Below are 18,280 nucleotides of genomic sequence, written 5' to 3'. Positions count from 1 at the left end.
TTAGAGTAAGCCCACAGGCCCTCCACAAAAAAAAAAAAAAAAAAAAAACTCTCAAAAAAACAAAACAAAACAAACAAAAAAACTTTACATTGATGCCCCAAATCATACAGCGAGTAAGTGGCACAGCTAGAATTTGAATCAAGTTGGTCTGATACCAAATCTTACACTTACTAGTCTAGAGACCTTCAGTTTGAAGGCAGGCTTGGGTTCAGTGAATACTGACCTTAAACTGATTATCTACATCATAACTGACGGAATACATCTCTTAACACAACCTAGGCACACCCACAGCATCATTACCCTTAAAAAAAAGTTTTTTGGTAAAAGCCATTCCTGACTGAACAACCTCACAAATGTTGGATGAGGCAAGAGTTTGGAAAAAGAGGAGAGGTGATTATTACATCCATATTACAAATATGGTTCGTGAAAAAGGGAACAATTTTAAGGGACTCAACAAAATATGGTCTCTCATTAACTCTATATATTTTTGTTCTGCTTCTAAGAAATTACTTTTTAGGGACCAGCAGTTAGCATAATGCCTAAGTGGCTGGAGTCCCATGTCATTCCCCAGAGTCGAGTACTGGACCTGGTGGCTTAAACGTATGCCAGGCTGATATGCGTGTGTGCTCAAGATCCCAAAAGGAGAATGGAGGAGAAGGATTGCGGTGTGACCATTCCCCCTGGAGGGAGATTTCTCGCTTTCTGTTTCTCTCTGTGTTTTTCTGGCAAGCACACATGCCCTATAACAAAAACCTCTCCAAAAAAAAAAAGAAGTTACTTTTTTAACGGTAACTTTATTACATCAATAAATGGATTGAGCTTGGTTCACAAATTATTTCTTTTTCTTTAAATAAAAGAGAATAACAGCATTGTCAAGTCACTCATGCATACACAAAGATCTATAACACAGAGAACTTCCAAATAGAATATTCTGTTTGGAAGAGTAGTAACTTAAACTTCTATAAATTTTTTGTTTGTTTGTTTTGAGAGGTGTTTGCTATAGGACGCATGTGCTCGCCAGACAGACAGAGAGAGACAGAGAGATAGAAAACGAGAAATCACCCCCCAGGAGGGATAGCCACACCGCAATCCCTTCTCCTCCATTTTCCTCTTGAGATCCTGGGCATGCACGCACATGTGCCCGGCGTGAGTTTAAGCCACCGGGTCCGGGACTCGAACCGTGGTTGACTACATGGGCATCCGGCGACATAGCCATTATGCTAACTGCTGGTCCCACTTCTATAAATTTGTGATGTGGACCAGCTGTCACTCAAAAGAATCTGAAAAGAAGCTAAACTGTGCATCTGCCATCTTTTTGGGAACAATAAATTAGAAAGTAAAAGTGAAGTGCTTAGCATCAAGTTTGACAGAAAGGAATAATCTCAACAAATCGAAGTTCATGCCATGGAGATTGGTAACGTTTCGTATAGTTTAGGCTACAGGAGAAACTGTGCAAACGATACGCAATGAAGACAACAAAGCTGGTTGTTGGGCGCATCTAATTTCCTTTCTACTTTTTAGCCTAGTAATGCCTATCTGTTTGTATTATTCAATAGTTCTTCAAAATATATTCTTCTAATGTCAAACCAACACCCACTGACTTCACTGGCGTTTTAAATAATGATTTGTTTCTAAAACTCACCACTTACACTGAGGACTTTCCCAATCGTATATTCTCCTGAGATGACCAAGGAGGTCCCATACCAGAACGCCAGGGCATATGATGTATAGATCAACAGGAAAGTAGCACCCACAGAAATGTTGGCTGTGACAGCTTTTTTAATCCCAATTCTTTTAGCTTCTTCTAAATTGTTATTGTACCTGGGAGAAAGAACAAAAACAATCACATATACTCATCAACCTTATGAAAATATGTCAGTGTAGCGTGATTATCAAGTAGACTGCACCCAGTTCTGTGATACGCATATATAGTCTTTGCCCATACATAGACTTGAGGTTAGTACTACTTTATTCCCTTGTTTTAAAAGGTAAAACTAAGACTTAGAGTTTAAGTTAGTTGTGGACGAGAGTTCTAAAAGCTCCTGGCCTCTGCTAGCCTTAACAACAGTGAAATAGGTACAGTGATATTTAGCCAACTTCCATAACTTGTATTGTTTCATACACGAGACAAAATAGACACCATGAGAAAATTTGCACCTCCTCTTCAAAAATCTATATGGCTCTTTGGTTAATTAACAAAATAGAAATGTAATGATAGAAAGTGCTGATCAGGAGAAAGTCATTTAAATCTCTGAACCTTAATGGAGCCCTGGAGACAAGTTGCTCCCTGCCCTGTCTCCCTCTGGGACTATTAAAAAAATCAACTGTGGGACCAGCAGTTAGCGTAATAGCTATGTTGCTGGACTCCCATGTAGTGGACCGCGTTTTGCGTCCTGGACCCGGTGGCTTAAGGCTCACGCCGGGCGCATGTGCGTATGTACCCAAGATCGTGAGAGAAGAATGGAGGAGAAGGGATTGTGGCGTGGCCATCCCCCCTGGGGGGTGATCTCTCGCTTTCTGTCTCTCTGTCTGTCTTCTTTTTGTCTCTGGTTCTTCCGGGCGACCACATGCCCCCTATAGAAAAAAAAAAAAAAAAAAGCAAAAGCAACTGAGAGGACTGACCCTATAGTCTAGTGACTAAGGGAGCCAAATTCCACACGGCTAACCACAGTTCCAATATTGGCCTCAGTGGTTTGAAAAACACACCAGGCATGTGTGTGTACCCAAAGTCCCAGTAGGATGGAGGGATGAAGAAGGGACTGCAGTGGGACCATACCCCATCAGGGGATACTTTCTCCTGCTTCCTGTCTTTCTGTCCCTAACAAACGCACACCCCCTAACAAAATTAGAAAAAAAAAAGAAAAAAAAAATTCAACCAAGAGGTTATATGTGTGAGAGCATTTTGAAAACTCAGAACTGCTACATAATAATTTTTACATTTAAATAAGCTTTATGGGCAGGCCCACAGTGTAGAGGTTGAGCGCTGTGAATGGTGAGCCAGATCTCATGTGGCCAACCTCAGTGCAAACCCCAGTCTCAGTAGCATGAAAAACATGCAGGGTATATGTGCATATGTACCCAGGATCCTGACAGGACGGAGGAATGGAGAAAAAAGGATTGTGGCATGACCATACCCCATTATGAAAGTGTGTGTGTGCTCGCTCACTCTAATGAGTACACACATCCTCCTGGCAATTAAAAAAGAAAAGATAAATAAGCTTCAACTTATTCGCATTGACATTTATTTTAAAAACATGGAACTATAAAAATTATTTGCTTTAAAAATATAGAGTAGTCCATAGTTGGGACCAGCAGTTGGTGTAATGACTGTCACTGGACTCCCATGTAGTCAACTGCGTTTGAGTCCCAGACCCAGTGGCTTAAAACTCACGCCAGGTACGTAATGCATGTGAGCCCAAGATACTTGGAGGACAATGGAGGAGAAAGTATTACAGTGAGGCCATCCCCTGTCGGGGATGACTTCTCACTTTCATCAGTGTCTCCTCCCTTTATCCTTTCTGCAGGTTACCTACAGATTCTTCCCTGTAGATGCTTCCACCTATTTGCTCTATATGGCTGCCCACTGCTGGACTAATGGACTCCGGCTTGATGGCATGAGATACCCAAAGCCTTCTGCCAGGCTCTAAAGCTGAGAAAACCAAAACTCTCAGCATATCTATAATCCTGTAATGTCTTCACAGGACAAAGGTCTACGCCACACTAGCCAAACTTAGAGAACACCCATGAACTATTCTTAGATCAAATATAGAGAATTATTAGAAAGGGGACAAAAACAAAAAAGCAAAAACCCAAAAATGAGTCGGCTGAAAGATTTCCTTTCATCGGTTCCAATGACTTAAAGCTTATCCCCAAATGACGGCTCAAGTACTTCTTAAACCCGTGGAGAGTGGTCACTTTCTGGTATTAATGCTAGAGGAAATGGTGCCTGTCACTTTACCTTCATTTGAAAGGAATACAGAAGACTATTATGTTTAAGAAGAAAGATGTGGAGATTAGCTAATGAGGCCCAGATTCAAAGAAAAAGAACAACTTTACAAATATGGAACCCAGGTAAAATTATTAGAGAAATAAGACACATTATAATTGAGTCCTAAATCTGTCTCTATCCTCGTAATCACAACTGCCTGCAGAACCTAAAGAATTGCCTTGAAGAAAGAAGGTGCTCATAATTCTTGACATGAAAGCCCTCTACACAGAACTTGTATTTTGAGGTCTCTGATCCATGAAATACACGACTATATAAATATTATATATTAATTTACTTCAGAGCATTTGTTCCATTAGTATGTGCAGCAGACAAGAGTTCAAGCCCTGCCCAGGTTCAAGCATGCATTCTTTCTTGCCTTCGTAAATACTTTAGCTATTTTATCACAGATAGGAAGTCTGTCAAATGAAATTTACATAACAACTAGTTCACTACAGACTAAATTTAAACAGAGCTTTATAGTGATAAAATAGAAACAGATTATTTCAGTTTCTATGCCCCAAAAGGTGAACAACCCAACTTGCCAGTTATAATTTTTGAGCAAAAAATTATTTTCAAGAAATATGTTTCAGTGACTGATGTGAGATGATCTGAGGTGAAAGGTATTACTCGGCATAAATTATACATGACTACATTTAAGAAATTTTCGTGCTTATGACTCATACTCTTACATATTCTTTATTTCAGTTCTTGCTTACCAAGACTAATGCAGAAACCATTTCACTGACAGCATGTTGTCTTAAGCAACCAGAGGAAACATTTGCATTAGGAAAAAGCAACAAGACAGAAAATAATTTAGATAACAGAAAAGACAAATGAAGGAAAGGCAAGGGTAAGAGTATAAACAACACTCCTTTTATACAGGCTTTTTGATTGCTTTTTCAATAAGAATGTCACAAATACAAAGTCAAATATTAAAATCATCCATTCAATAGAAGCTTTAGTATGAAAAATGGTAAAGTAGGAGTTCCTAGGGACTAAAGTAATATAACAAAAATTGTTGGTATTTAGAAAAGATTAATTTTCTTAAATGTTCCAAAAACATTTATCAGTGATGCAAATAGCCACTCCTAAGAGCAAGGAACAATTTTGGTTAAGCAAATATAAATCAATACTAATAGGTAAACATTGCAAGACACTTAAAAAAGAAAAATACTATCTCTAAGTTAAGGAGAATAAAACTATTCTACACTATTGAATTAAATTCATTTTAACTTATTAAATTTCCATTCCAAGACAGCCAGTTTCCTCCTGCACCTGCTAATTTGAAGAAAAGACCAAATGAACACTTTGTTTCCTTGTACATGCAGAAGCTGAGATGAAAGTAAGGAGAGGAACTGAAAAGAAAATTGGAGGATTGTTTGGTCTAAAAACTATCTTTCCAGGGGCCGGCAGGTGGTTAAGGGGCTGGACTCCCACATGGCTGACTGCAGTTTGAGTCCAGGATCTGGCAGTTTGCTTTCTCGCTTTCTCTCTCTCTCTCTCTCATCTCGCTTTCTCTCTCTCTCTGATCAAATTACAATAAATAAATAAATAAATAAAGCTAAATAAAATAATTATAAAAATTATAATAAAAATTATAATGATCTTACCAGTTTTAGTTCAAAATTATATCCCACATCTAGGTACTTGTCTCCCTTCTCCTTTTTCCTCCCTAGAACAGACCACCATAATCCCTCTGAGCAGGGCCACAACAGCTGCCTTCCTGATGGACCCTTTGACTGCTCTCATCCATTTACCAGACCCATTACGGACAGAGAATGTTTTTTCAACAATGCACATAATCATCTCCTTGTTTAATATCTGTTGTCAACCACCTCCCTACGCTCATGGAATAAAATCCAAACTTTGCCATGGACCTCACACTTCTATATCTAGGCCTCTACTCACACCAAACTCTCCTCATTCATCTAAGCACCAGTCACACACCCTTATAATATTTCCTAGAATGTACCAAAGTCTTTGCTCCTTCAGGAAGACTCCTATTCCCATCCAGCCCCTCCATATCTTTACCATGGCAGGCCAGTTCTCACCCATCAAGTTCTGGCCCAAATGAAATCTCCTCAAGGAGGCCTATCTTGATGACTACATTCAAGGTCACTTTGCCCTCCTTATATCATCAACGCTGTGATTCTTTCAGAGATCACTTAAAAATCTGTAATTTGTTTCTTTGATGATTCTCTTGACTTCCTCCCTCCCCCTTCTTAGCCATCTTACTATTTCAACTGAGGATCATGTGAGATCCATATCCTCTAATTCTCATTCATGACCAAAAACCCGGAGTTGAGCACAGTCATGGCATGCAGCAAGTACTGGACTAATCTGTTGAATGAGTGAACTTTCAAGAAATGGCCAAGCTAAAAGAACAGTAGGCCATGAGATTGTAGTTTATTTTGGTTTGTTCGGGGTTTTTTTGTATGTACTCTGATCTCTAGGTAACACAAATTTCAATTTTCCATGGGAGAATCTCCTTTCAAAGATGCATTCAAGTCATTATATCTTCTGAAGAAATTACTTCACACATAGAACAAATCTCTGAAAATAGCTACGTAAGCCTATTTGCTTATTCTTATAGTTAAAAGTTGGTTACCATCTTCTCTAGAAAAATATTTTCTAAACCTCAGTAACTAAAATAGTCCATTAAAAGAGCCCTCAGTTCTTTAAACTTTTAGTGAACTAAAATTATCAAATTTATCTGAGTTATGCATGTTAGGCTTGACTACCCTAATGTCTTTCCCTCCTTCCTAGACTACATCCCACACACCATTATGAGTTTTCTTAGTAGTATCTTTTCAAAATATGTCATCTTCCTCAGATTTAGGATGCTATTACTTTCAAGAAATATTGGTAACCTGTTATTTTATGTATATCACTAAGAAAGGAGCTTAAGATAGGAGATTCTATATACAGCTAGGATACAAAGGGCCATGCCCCATGTAATAAGTACCACAAGTGCCACAGAAAGGGACAGAACTCACATCTGTCAATCCTGGCATCAGATGAAAAGGGGGAAAAACAACCTCACTAAAATTTGAGGCATAAACCAGTATCCATGCAGGTTTGAAGTATAAATTCATACTACTGGTGTGGTCCAAAAATTCCTAGACACAGAACTTAATGTAAAATAGTGTCAGGTGAGTACCTCCCTTGGAGAATGGCAGATGCAAATATGAACCCTGCCAGGAAGTGTTCAACTTCAATCCAGATCCACTGCACGTGAGACTGATCTCAAGTTTTATTCCAATTTCAGAGATCACGAATTGTCAGGGAAAATGTGCATCTCGGAATGGACGAAATACTTTTCTAATGTGCACTGCTAGTTTATTTACTGGAATGTCATTTATTTTGAAAAACGATCAGGTAGTTAGGTACCCAGAGACCTCATACTTTGTTAGCCTATAGGGTCTGTGGAAATTTCCGGGTATGCTACCATATTATATCAACTGTGAATAATGACAGCTTTCATTTATTTTTCTATTTTATTTTGCTTATTATTTTCATTCTTATTGGTTTTCTTGGTCTCATTATCAAGTATTACTACGAAACTAAATAGAAATTATACTACCAGATATACTTGTCTCATTCGTTATTTTAAAGGAATGCATTAAATATTTCACCATTAAATATATTTCTTGAGGTGAGAGTCATCAGGTGGGGTGGTAGTTAAGGTGTTTGACACCCACATGGTCAACCACATGGTTCGAGTCCCAGACCTAGCTGCTTAAAAATCATGCCAGATGCATGTGCACGTGTGCGCCAAATCCCAAGATGACTACGGAGTAGAAGAGACTGAGTGTGGCCATCCCCCTGGGGAAGAGGGTGATTTGTCACTTTTCTTCTGTCTCTTTCTGGTGAGTGCATGCACCCTATGGCAAAAACCTAAAAAAATTTAAAACAACAACAAAACAAAAACCAAACCAAACCAAACAAACAAACAAAAAATATATATATAACATATTATATATAATATATTATATATATAATATTATATACATTATATAAAGTGAATTATATATATTATATATACACACATACATACATATATATGTAAACTACATGTGTGTGTCTGTGTGTGTATATATATTCTATGGGTCTCCTAATACCTAGCTTTTATTGGGTTAAGACAATTATTTTCTATTCCTAGTGTTTTTAGAGAGATTTTTGCTACAAGGTGTGTGTATTCACTGGAGTGACAGAGACAGGAAGCAAGAAATCACCCCCAGGGGAGATAGCCATGCTGCAATCCCTTCTCCTCCATTCTCTTCTCAGGATTTTGGGTATGCATACGCATGTGCCTGATGTGAATTTTAAGCTGCCAGGTCCAGGACTCGAACCAGTGTCGACTACATGGAAGTCCAACCGCATAACCGCATTAGCACTATCTGAAGGTCCCTTATTCCCAAGGTTTTTTTTTTTTTTAAGATTTATTTATTTTATTTTATTTGTTATATATATTCAATTTTCAATAAAGCCTCTGGTAGCTCAGAAATCTTTTTATCAATAACTTATAAATTTCAACAAATTACTATTATAATGCTCAAAAATCTAATAAAAGGGAACAGTTGCAAAGATAAAACCATACAAAACATAATTTAAAAAATCTGAACATCAGAACAAATGAACAAAATATGCTTTTTGGTTACATTTTTGTCTTTCAAATCAGGGCACATATCTCAATTGAGTATGGGCCTGAGCAAGAGGGGAAATGAACCATAGATTAAAACGTCTCCATAGATATTGCAGAAAATACTCATTCAGTATAGACGAGCAAGAATAAACTTGATTAAAATATCAGATATGCAGGAGAAAAAAACTTTTAAAAGACACAAAAATGAAAAGTTATCTAGCTATGATAATGTATATGATAATAACTTTGACTGGAGTACTATGTACCCCATTCATGCTCAGAAAAACCATTTTGTATACTGTACAGACATAAATTGATTAAATATAAATTAAAAATACATTTTAAAAACCAGACATATAAAATACATTTCAGCTGTAGGAAATGATCTTTGTGTCATTTCTCATCTAGAAGATTCTGGTATATCCTTTGAATTAGCAGATAGAAGAAAATTGCAACTTCTCCAAAATATTAGTTATGTTATAATATATCCATTAAGCTATTTAAGGAAATACACATACATACACACACACACATATATTCATGTATATAAAAATATGTATTAATATGTATACACACACATACACACAAGCTATATAATTTAAACTGTTAGCCTGAAGGGTATATGAGATGACACAGAATTTAACATTTCTAACTTAAAAAAGAAACTCAAACCTTTCAAGTTCTTTCTTTTGTCCTCCAAATGCAATCACAGTTCTAATTGCTGCTAAGACCTCTTCTGCTACTGCTCCAGCTTTGGCATATGCCAAGAGTTCTTTATCAGTAAACGAAGACAATATCTGTTCAAAAATACAAGTTTTCTGATCATTTAAATATTTTGCAAAGTTATCTTTTGTAAAGCAGAAAATACACCAATGTGGGCAACTCATTTTCTGGGCCCCCCTCCCTTCCTGGGAGCTCTGTTTTTCCTTCCCTCTCTTTCCTCACTTTACTATCTCTAAAATAAATAAAATAAACAGTAAAAAATACACCAATGCTGTGTGTACGTTACTGCACACATTGAACAAAATCTGCCTTCTACTTGTCCTTGGTCATGATGTCCTATTTTCAGTACATATATTCATGCTATAAACTAGCTCAAATTCTTTCTGGACTATAGGGGTATATAACAGATTAGATTAATTGAATATGAAACCTAGCAAGGATCCCTGATGTATTTTCTAGGGTTCCTAAAATATAAAGTCCACTTACATTGTAATGGCCCAGAGTAAGGAGTAAGTCTTCAGACTTCGATTATGATGACTAACAGGGACCATAAATGAAGGCCATTTGACCTCTAAAACTCTCACTTAAAACAAAGATAAGGTTTTCATTTCAATATGTAAGATGTTTTATAGGCTGGAAACTACTGGTTGTGAGCTCAAAGAAGCCAGGCTAAATGAAGGATTCCAGACACCTGAAGAGGAATTTGATTATCTAAGGCCTCACCAATCAAGAATGCCCACGAGATGATCATGCCCTCTTGAACCAATCACTGAACTGATCATGTGCCTGAGACCTCTGCCCCCAATTTTTGCCCTTAAAAACCCATATGGGGAACCTCTCCAGGAGACAGGTCTTTTCAGCCTGACCTACCCACTCTCCTTGCTTTGCGCTTTGCAATAAAGCTATACTTTCCTTCATTACACCGTGTGCCTATGGTTGGGTTTCATGGCGCTTGGGCGAGCGAACTTGATTTGAGTTCGGTAACAAATATTGTATCTTTCAACTGAAAACTTCATATATATAAAAATGTAAGTGGAAGATCTGGGAGATACTATATTTCAGAAAGTAAGGTATAGACTACATTAATTATAAACAAATGTAGAAAATAGGCACCCTATGGGACCAGCAGTTAGCATAATGGCAATGTTGCTGGACTCCCATGTAATCGACCGTGGTTCGTGTCCCGGACCTGGTAGCTTAAAACTCACTTTGTGCACATGTGTGTGCGTGCCCAAGATCCTGAGAGGAGAATGGAGGAGAAGGGATTGTGGCGTGGCTATCCCCCCTTCGGGGGTGATTTCTCGCTTTCTGTCTCTCTGTCTCTCTCTGTCTGTCTGGCAAGCTCACGCGCCCTATAGCAACAATAACAAAAAAAAAAACAGGCATCCTATCAAGGAATTAGGGTGAGTGCTCAACACGGAGACTGCTAATGGGCCTCTGGCTCAGACACGTCAAGGTGGGAGGCCAGGGAAGTATGGGGACCACACAGCATGTAGTGACATAACTTTAGGAAGGATAAGCAAAGAGTTTCCTTTGCTGATGTTCTTGAATAAAACAACTCATTCAGCTGCCAGGTATCTCTTGACTCCCCAAGTATAGTGGTTTCTAGTACCAGTGCTCTCTCACACCCCTATCTCCAGGCAGGGGAAGAAAGTCTGAGGCACACATGAACAAAGGGGCTTCCTGGAGGAGCTGCTGGCTGTGACTGGGTCCCTTCCTGTTCTTCCTACCTGCTTTGGTGTCTCTGCATTGGGCAAGTGAGCCTCAGTTCTCACAGGGAACAAAAAGGCTTTCCAGACTGGCCACATTCCATTTTGAATATGGCTAACCAGAGAATTAAGAACTTTGCTTAAAACCATACCATAAGTGGATAGCACAGTGGGGATTAAAACTGAGGCAGCAAAGGGCTTCTTTTACTAAATAATGGTATCTGAATCAATACTTCATAAAATATTAACTCACAATGTTTCCCTAACTTAACTAGAATGGATACTAATACATTTTAAATAGTTCTTCAACAAATACTGATGTGAAGAGTTTGCATCTGACTTGCTTAATGTTCTAGTAAACAGAAAAGAAAATCAATTAGCAAGAAGCTTTTGCCAAGTATTTCAGTTAGCTAATAACCACCAGGAACACCATTTAACCCGTTACACTGAGCAACAAATCAGCAGTCCTCAGAACTTCAGTCTCTTCCTCGGTAAAATGAGAAAAACCTATCCTTCAAAAAGATAACAAATGTATTTGTGTGGCACAGCAGATGCTCAATAAATGGTAGTTACTATTTACAATAGCAAAGCAACATCCATCCGATAGAGTAAAGGCTCTAAAACTCTTGTAACACTTACAGGCTCACTTTTGTGTTTTGCTTTTGTTGGTTAGCCATTACTTAAATTCTTCTGCTACATGAATTTGTAGTGCCTTCTCTAAATTGTGTTGAAATCAGTCAAAATTACACACTGGGTCAATCTCTCCACTGCAAAAACCCACTCTTAGATAAAATCTACTTATTTTTTTAAAGAGGTTTTCTTTGCCTTAGGCCATGTCTGCTGACAAGAGAGAAACAGAGATAGAGAGAGGGAAAGTGAGCAATCACTCCACAGTGGGGATGGCCATGCCACAATCCCTCCCCCTCCATTCTCCCCCTGGGATCTTGGGCATGCACACACACATGCCTGGTGTGAGTTTCAAGCCACTGGACCTGGAACTCAAAATGATTAGTCATGTAGAAGTCCAGCGACATAACTGCTCCGTCATCTCTGGCCTCAATCAAATCAATTTAGAACAAACATCATGCTCTTTAAAAAGAAAAAATAGGTATCACAAAATCATTGCAGGCATGTGTGCAAATGTGGGGAGGGCTGCTTCTGTGTTGCCTTCAAGATTAAGAGATTAAAAGTTTACATGCATCTGGGACCAGCAGTTAGCGTAATGGCTGTGGTGCTGGACTCCCATGTAGTTGACCGCGGTTTGCGTCCTGGACCCAGTGGCTTAAAACTCACGCCGGGTGTGTGTGTATGCATGCCCAAGATCCCGAGGAGAACAGATAAGAGATTGCAATGTGGCCATCCCCCCCGGGGGGTGATTCTGCCTTTCTGTCTCTCTGTTTCTTTCTGTCTGGCGAGCGCACACGCTCTATATCAAAAACCTCTCAAAAAATAAATAAATAAAAAGTTTACATGCTTCTGAAACTGGAAGGTATCTCTTCTCTTAAAGTTTATTAAATTCTCTTAAATTTAAGTAGATTAAATATGTATAAACATAAAGCTATTTGCAATGCTCTCAAAACTATAAATCTGATTTACATATTAAACAAAATCTGCAAAACCAAAAACATAAAAATCGAATATTGTAGGGACATATTGATGGAGCGGCCCTGAGTGAGGTGTGCGGACATGCTCTGAGCAAGCACCACCTGTCCCTTTGGGCTTCGGCAGAGCCTTGCAGCTTGTCCTTTCCTTGACCCTCACTGCAGGCAGAGCAAAGGGTGGAAATTCCTAGGGTTGTTCCAACAGACACATCAGATGGAAGTCAGGAAACATCTTGACCCCAAATTAACAAAGTCCAATCCCTGCTCTGCATCTGAAAGATTAAAGATTATCCTTCTCTGGATGTGGTGGTACATGCCTTCTGGAGAGATTCTATAGCATTATGTTTCTTCTCACACCTGAGGCTAGACTTCTCTCCACTGGCAAAGATAATGAGATTTTCTCTTCATGGGATTATCACCAAGCAAAATAACTGGCCCAGTATGTCTAAGCTCTTAAAGATTTGTTACCTGATTTTTATTGTCTGTAACGTAGCAATGAAACTATGAACTGTCATGAAATATACATGTATACTATCTCCTTGTACTATAAATAAAGACGTCCAGTTTGTCTGGGTGGCACAAATTGCTTGGGCTACCTAGGCTCAGGCTGCCTGTGTCCACTGTTACTCTGTTTCTTTATCTCATGCTTTCCGATTCCCCGGTCCTCTCAAGATGAAGGGCTTCCTCTTTCTCTCCCTATTTCTCTTCATCACCATCAAACCCTGATCATGATTCAGCTAGATCCAAGCCGCAGGGATGCTGACAAAATATGGTGACTGGATGGGACTTGTGTTTTCACTGAACTTGAACCTCTACGTGCTCTGTGACTATGGCATCGTCCACTACAGAACACAGATCATTAGAGTTCAGCATGTCAGTTTACAAGGCAAAAGTGGGACGAGCAAACTCCTTCCTTCCTTCTTATCCCTTCACCAGACAGTCACATGGCCAAGGACTGCATGGAATGCATGGAGGCCTGGCAAGGACTGTACTAAGTGAGGCTGGATCTGGTTATCCTGCTGATTTTGAACTGAAGATTTAATAGCAAGTGTTAAGTGCAAAAACAGGGCTATCATGCACAGAACCAGGCCCTACCAAGAGGTCTTCCATGTGGCCCAGGGGGCGGTTTGAAATCTGGATTCACAGGCGTTACCTACCTTTGCCCAGATAGCAGCTGACAGTCCAAGAACAGGACTGATGGCCAAAATCACAAGGGTTAGTTTCCAACCACGTGTAAATCCTATTATGAAACCGGTGAAAAATGTTGCCATTGACTGAAAGAACATTCCAATTTTGTCACCAATTCCTTCATTAATTTTGGAGACATCACTAAAAGAACAGAGAGTGTCAAAGATAAATGTCAGAATTGTAAACAGGGAACTTTTCTCCTGCGTGTGCTTCTGTTGGGAGTGTGGAGTGAAGCAGCTCACATGGAGGGTCCTCACGTGTATGCTTATTAGGCCGTGTACGTATCTAGGAGGATATCTGGTATCAACAGAAATCCATATCCACAGGGTCCCAGAAAAGGGATATGGTTCACTTGGAAGTACTCAAGTAGAAATTTTAAATTGCTTGGAAATTTCCTCAGAAAGCATCGCATTGTCGCTCTACTGCACATTCTGAGGATTTCTTGATTCTGGCAGGTCCAATCCCTCCTTCGGTGCCAGTCATGCATTCGCCTTGTGTCTTGCGCAAAATGGTGCATAAGCCACGGTCACTGCTCAGAAGGAATTTACTCCCACTAACATCTCTTAATAGACCTGAGGACATCGATTTCATGTTACTGAGAACCACTTCTGAGTTAAACATAAAGCTACACTTACTCTGTGAGCCGGGTGTTGAGCTCTCCAACATCATGCACATCAAACCAGCCTACTTCCTGTCGCATGATAGCATGAAAAAACTGTTTTCTGATTTTGTTTATTTGTCTTCCAGCTGCTAAGCACCAAAATGAAACCTGAATGTAAGCAGCCACGAGCACACCAGCACCGATTCCGCTGTAATAATAGGCATATCTGAAAAACAAGAACATGCACATACTCTATTTTATCAACGCATTTTCCCAAACAGACCATTCCTTCTTATTTTTTTAGTTATCAAGGTATCTCACCATCTTTAACAAATAAAGAGAGGTTGTATGTGTTGGCCCCATGGTCTAGTGGTTAAGAGAACTTGTATTCCACAGAGCCAACTGTGTGGTTCAAGTCCTGACCCAACACCTTGAAAAACTCTAGGCAGGTATGTGTGCAGGTTCAAAATCCCAAAAGGAGGGAGAGATGGAAGGAAAGGGATTGTGGCATGATCATTTCCCATGAAAGGGACGCTCTCTACTTCTCCCATAGTCCCTCTGCCTATCTCCCTCAGGGGAGTGCACATGGCCTCTGGCACACCTTCTTGCAAACACACACACACACACACAAAAGGAAGGTTGTAAACAGCAGAGCACAGAGTCAACAGTCAGCTGTGTCTATGGTAATAGGGAATGCTTGAGTAGTTTCTGAGTGGTTTCTGCTTTGGCACAAATCCCAGCTCTTTGCTTATCTGCTACGTAATCTTGAGCAAACTGCTTAAGCTTTCATAGCCTCCGTTTTCAAACTAGTAAACAATGAGAAGTGATAGTCCTGATTCTGTATTTGACACTTGCTCTTAAATCTGTTCAAAATCAGCAGGACAATCAGATCCAGCCTCACTAAGCACCTTGCTGGGACTTCATGCTGTTCTTGGCCATGTGATTATCTGAGGAAGGGATGATTATTATACTTCAGCGATGCATAAAGTATACTTGGGCCAGTGACCTTCATACAGTAAGCACTCGAATTATGCCAGTTACTATCAAAGATTGTGTGGCATGTTGGGGTATCACAGCGTTAGGGAAGATGCACCATTGTAGTCCTGTGTATTCTGACCACGTGTACATCAGTAGATGAATGCCCTGGGATGGTCTCTATACAACCGAGGATAAAAGGAAGTGACAGAACTTGGCAAAAAGTGGAACTAAGAGATGGAAATGACCCCCTGACCTTTGCATTATTAATTGAGCAGAGCTCGAATGCCAGAAGACAACTGAAAATAAAAAGTATTTTTATATCCTCTGCCCAACTGCCCTTCACAACTTATCCTCAAACGCTTAATAAATCAAATAGTAGCCTTTTCAAGTTTAATCGAACATAAGCATCTTCTAAAATCAGACCCTTAATAATCTAGAAATGTTGGATTAATGTTTTGTTGCTCAATCTTCATATTTAAAAAATTAAAAGCTTTTTGAATTCACAAAACAATTAATTTTAAGATTAAATGTAGACGTTCCAAATGGAAATATAATATCCCATTATTTCCATTTTTTAAAGTTCATTAATTGCCATCTTCAATAAGCATGTGTGTATTAATACTGCAGAAGCCAAGGCCAGCAGGTGGCATAGTGGTTACAGCACTGAACTCCCACATGGCCAACCATGGTTTAAGTACTAGACCTGGCAGCTTGAAACTCACGCCAGGCATATGTACGTGTGTGCCCAAAATCTCAAGAGGAGAATGCAGCAGAAAGAATTGCAGCGTGGCCATTCCCTCAGGTGGTGAGTTCTTACTTTCTCTCTCTGTGTCTCGAGTGAGCACACGCCCCGTACAACAAAAATATCTCTTAAAAAAAAAAAAAAAGAAAGAAAGAAAACGACAATGCAGAAACTTTAAAAATGGCTGTGTAATAAGCAGATCATCTCTGATGCTACCATTCACAATTCATTACTCAGTCAATCAGGAATTTGGGTAAAGAAATCTCCCCTAAACTACAGTAATTTATAATATATATATCAAGAAAGATGTAATTAGAACAATGAATTTTAGCTAATACATAACTCTGTAATAGTGATTTAAGTGCTAATGATATATAATAGATATTTTTTAAAAATCTTTTTAATAAGTAAAAATTACACTTTAAGAATCAGTTAATGTATTTTAAACCCTTAGTGTATATATACTCAAAAATATTTATATTTAAGCATATACATGAAATGAGTACCATTCTTTTTCATTTTCCCTAATATAAAAACCAATGACTTTTTTTTTTTTTTCGGAGAGGTTTTTGCTATAGGGTGCGTGTGCTCGCCAGACAGACAGAGAGAGACAGAGAGACAGAAAGTGAGAAATCATCCCCCAGGGGGGATGGTCACGCCGCAATCCCTTCTCCTCCATTCTCTTGAGATCTTGGGCTCACACACACGCGCCCGGTGTGAGTTTAAGTCACTGGGTCCGGGACTCGAACCATGGTCAACTACATGGGAGTCCAGCGACATAGCCACTACGCTAACTGCTGGTCCCAAAACCAATGACTCTTCACAGGCATATTTGTGGTTACACGCTTCTCATCTTTCAAGATAAGATCATATGCCTTTATTTACTTCAAATCTACTAGATCATTTCTAAGACAATTTATCTTCTGAATCAACAATATATACCTTTGGCCCATCTGTTATAAATTATTTCTAGGGAGTAAACTTTCAGACATGTAAATCATTAACAAAAAGATTCCCCAAGGTGTGTTGAAGTTAGAGTTACTATATTTATTGCAGGATATTTATTTCATTATTTACAATTAGATGCCAAGCTCAAAAAATTTCTGTTGACTAATCACATCATGACTGAAAACATCCAGAAAGCAAACTAGCAATCAAAGCTATTGAAAATGGTTCTTAATTCAATTACATTTTTTAAAGCAACTTTAAACTCTGTTAGTTTTCCTGGGACATTCTATACTTGCCAATCCACAAATCTAATTTATGTCCAACCTTTTATATATCTTACATAGCAAATTATTTTCTTTAAAAACCTCAACCTTGCATTCTCTTGGAAAACTAGCAATGGTATTCTCAAAACTTCAGCTATTACAATGATACGAAAATTTTAAACAATGATATGACTGTATTGATATGAGCTTATCAAAAGGAAGGACAATGTCTGACTACCTGGTCATTTCTTCTTCCAGTTTGGAGAACGATGTTACGTTGTCATATGGTATACTGTTGCTACCACCTTCACCTAGACCACCGCAAAACAAACACATGAATTTATGTCTCTTTGAGCTCCATTGACAACAAGCACATGAAAATAAATCAAATTCATTGCACTTGATAAGTTACACAAAAATACATCAAGTTCATTTTAATCATGGGTAGCATATTACAGATTTGAACACCTCTTTGATAACTTGATGATGTGCGCAAACACAAAAACAAAATTCGATTATGTTTATTTGCAAGAACAAACCACACATTTAGTAAGAAGCAATGTTTCAGTAAAAATATTGGGGTCTTTGAGTTTAACACTGTATGAACACCACTTCGAAGATGACATAAGAGAAAATTCTCTCCTAACATCACTGTCCTGGTAAATATCAATGGATACCTGAGACTAAATTACATATTTAAAACCTAACACTGCAATTACCCAGTTGTTGGTTTTTTGTTTTTGTTTTTGTTTTTTTTTGTTTTTTTGAGAGGTTTTTGCTATAGGGCGCATGCGCTCGCCAGACAGAGAGAGACAGAGAGACAGAAAGCAGGAAATCACCCCCCGGGGGGTGGCCACGCCGCAATCTCTTCTCCTCCATTCTCCTCTCGGGATC

At 38.8% G+C, this 18,280-nt stretch overlaps 1 protein-coding gene across 1 annotated transcript in view; it reads right to left on the bottom strand.

Moving 5' to 3' along the window:
- Positions 1-18,280, bottom strand: part of ABCB1 (ATP binding cassette subfamily B member 1) — a gene marked incomplete at its 5' end in the record, with an annotated part of 91,053 nt that overhangs the window by 55,673 nt on the left and 17,100 nt on the right. The window contains 5 exons of the mRNA XM_006158747.3: positions 1,650-1,821; positions 9,306-9,430; positions 13,824-13,995; positions 14,490-14,681; positions 17,625-17,697. Coding sequence (XP_006158809.1) covers positions 1,650-1,821; positions 9,306-9,430; positions 13,824-13,995; positions 14,490-14,681; positions 17,625-17,697 — 734 coding nt within the window. The remainder of the gene's footprint in view (positions 1-1,649; positions 1,822-9,305; positions 9,431-13,823; positions 13,996-14,489; positions 14,682-17,624; positions 17,698-18,280) is intronic.

Source organism: Tupaia chinensis, unplaced genomic scaffold, assembly GCF_000334495.1.
Source record: "Tupaia chinensis unplaced genomic scaffold, TupChi_1.0 Scaffold000606_1, whole genome shotgun sequence".
NCBI lineage: Eukaryota > Metazoa > Chordata > Mammalia > Scandentia > Tupaiidae > Tupaia > Tupaia belangeri.
The sequence above is the reverse complement of the archived record's forward strand: the minus strand, read 5'-3'. Positions and strand labels throughout refer to the sequence as shown.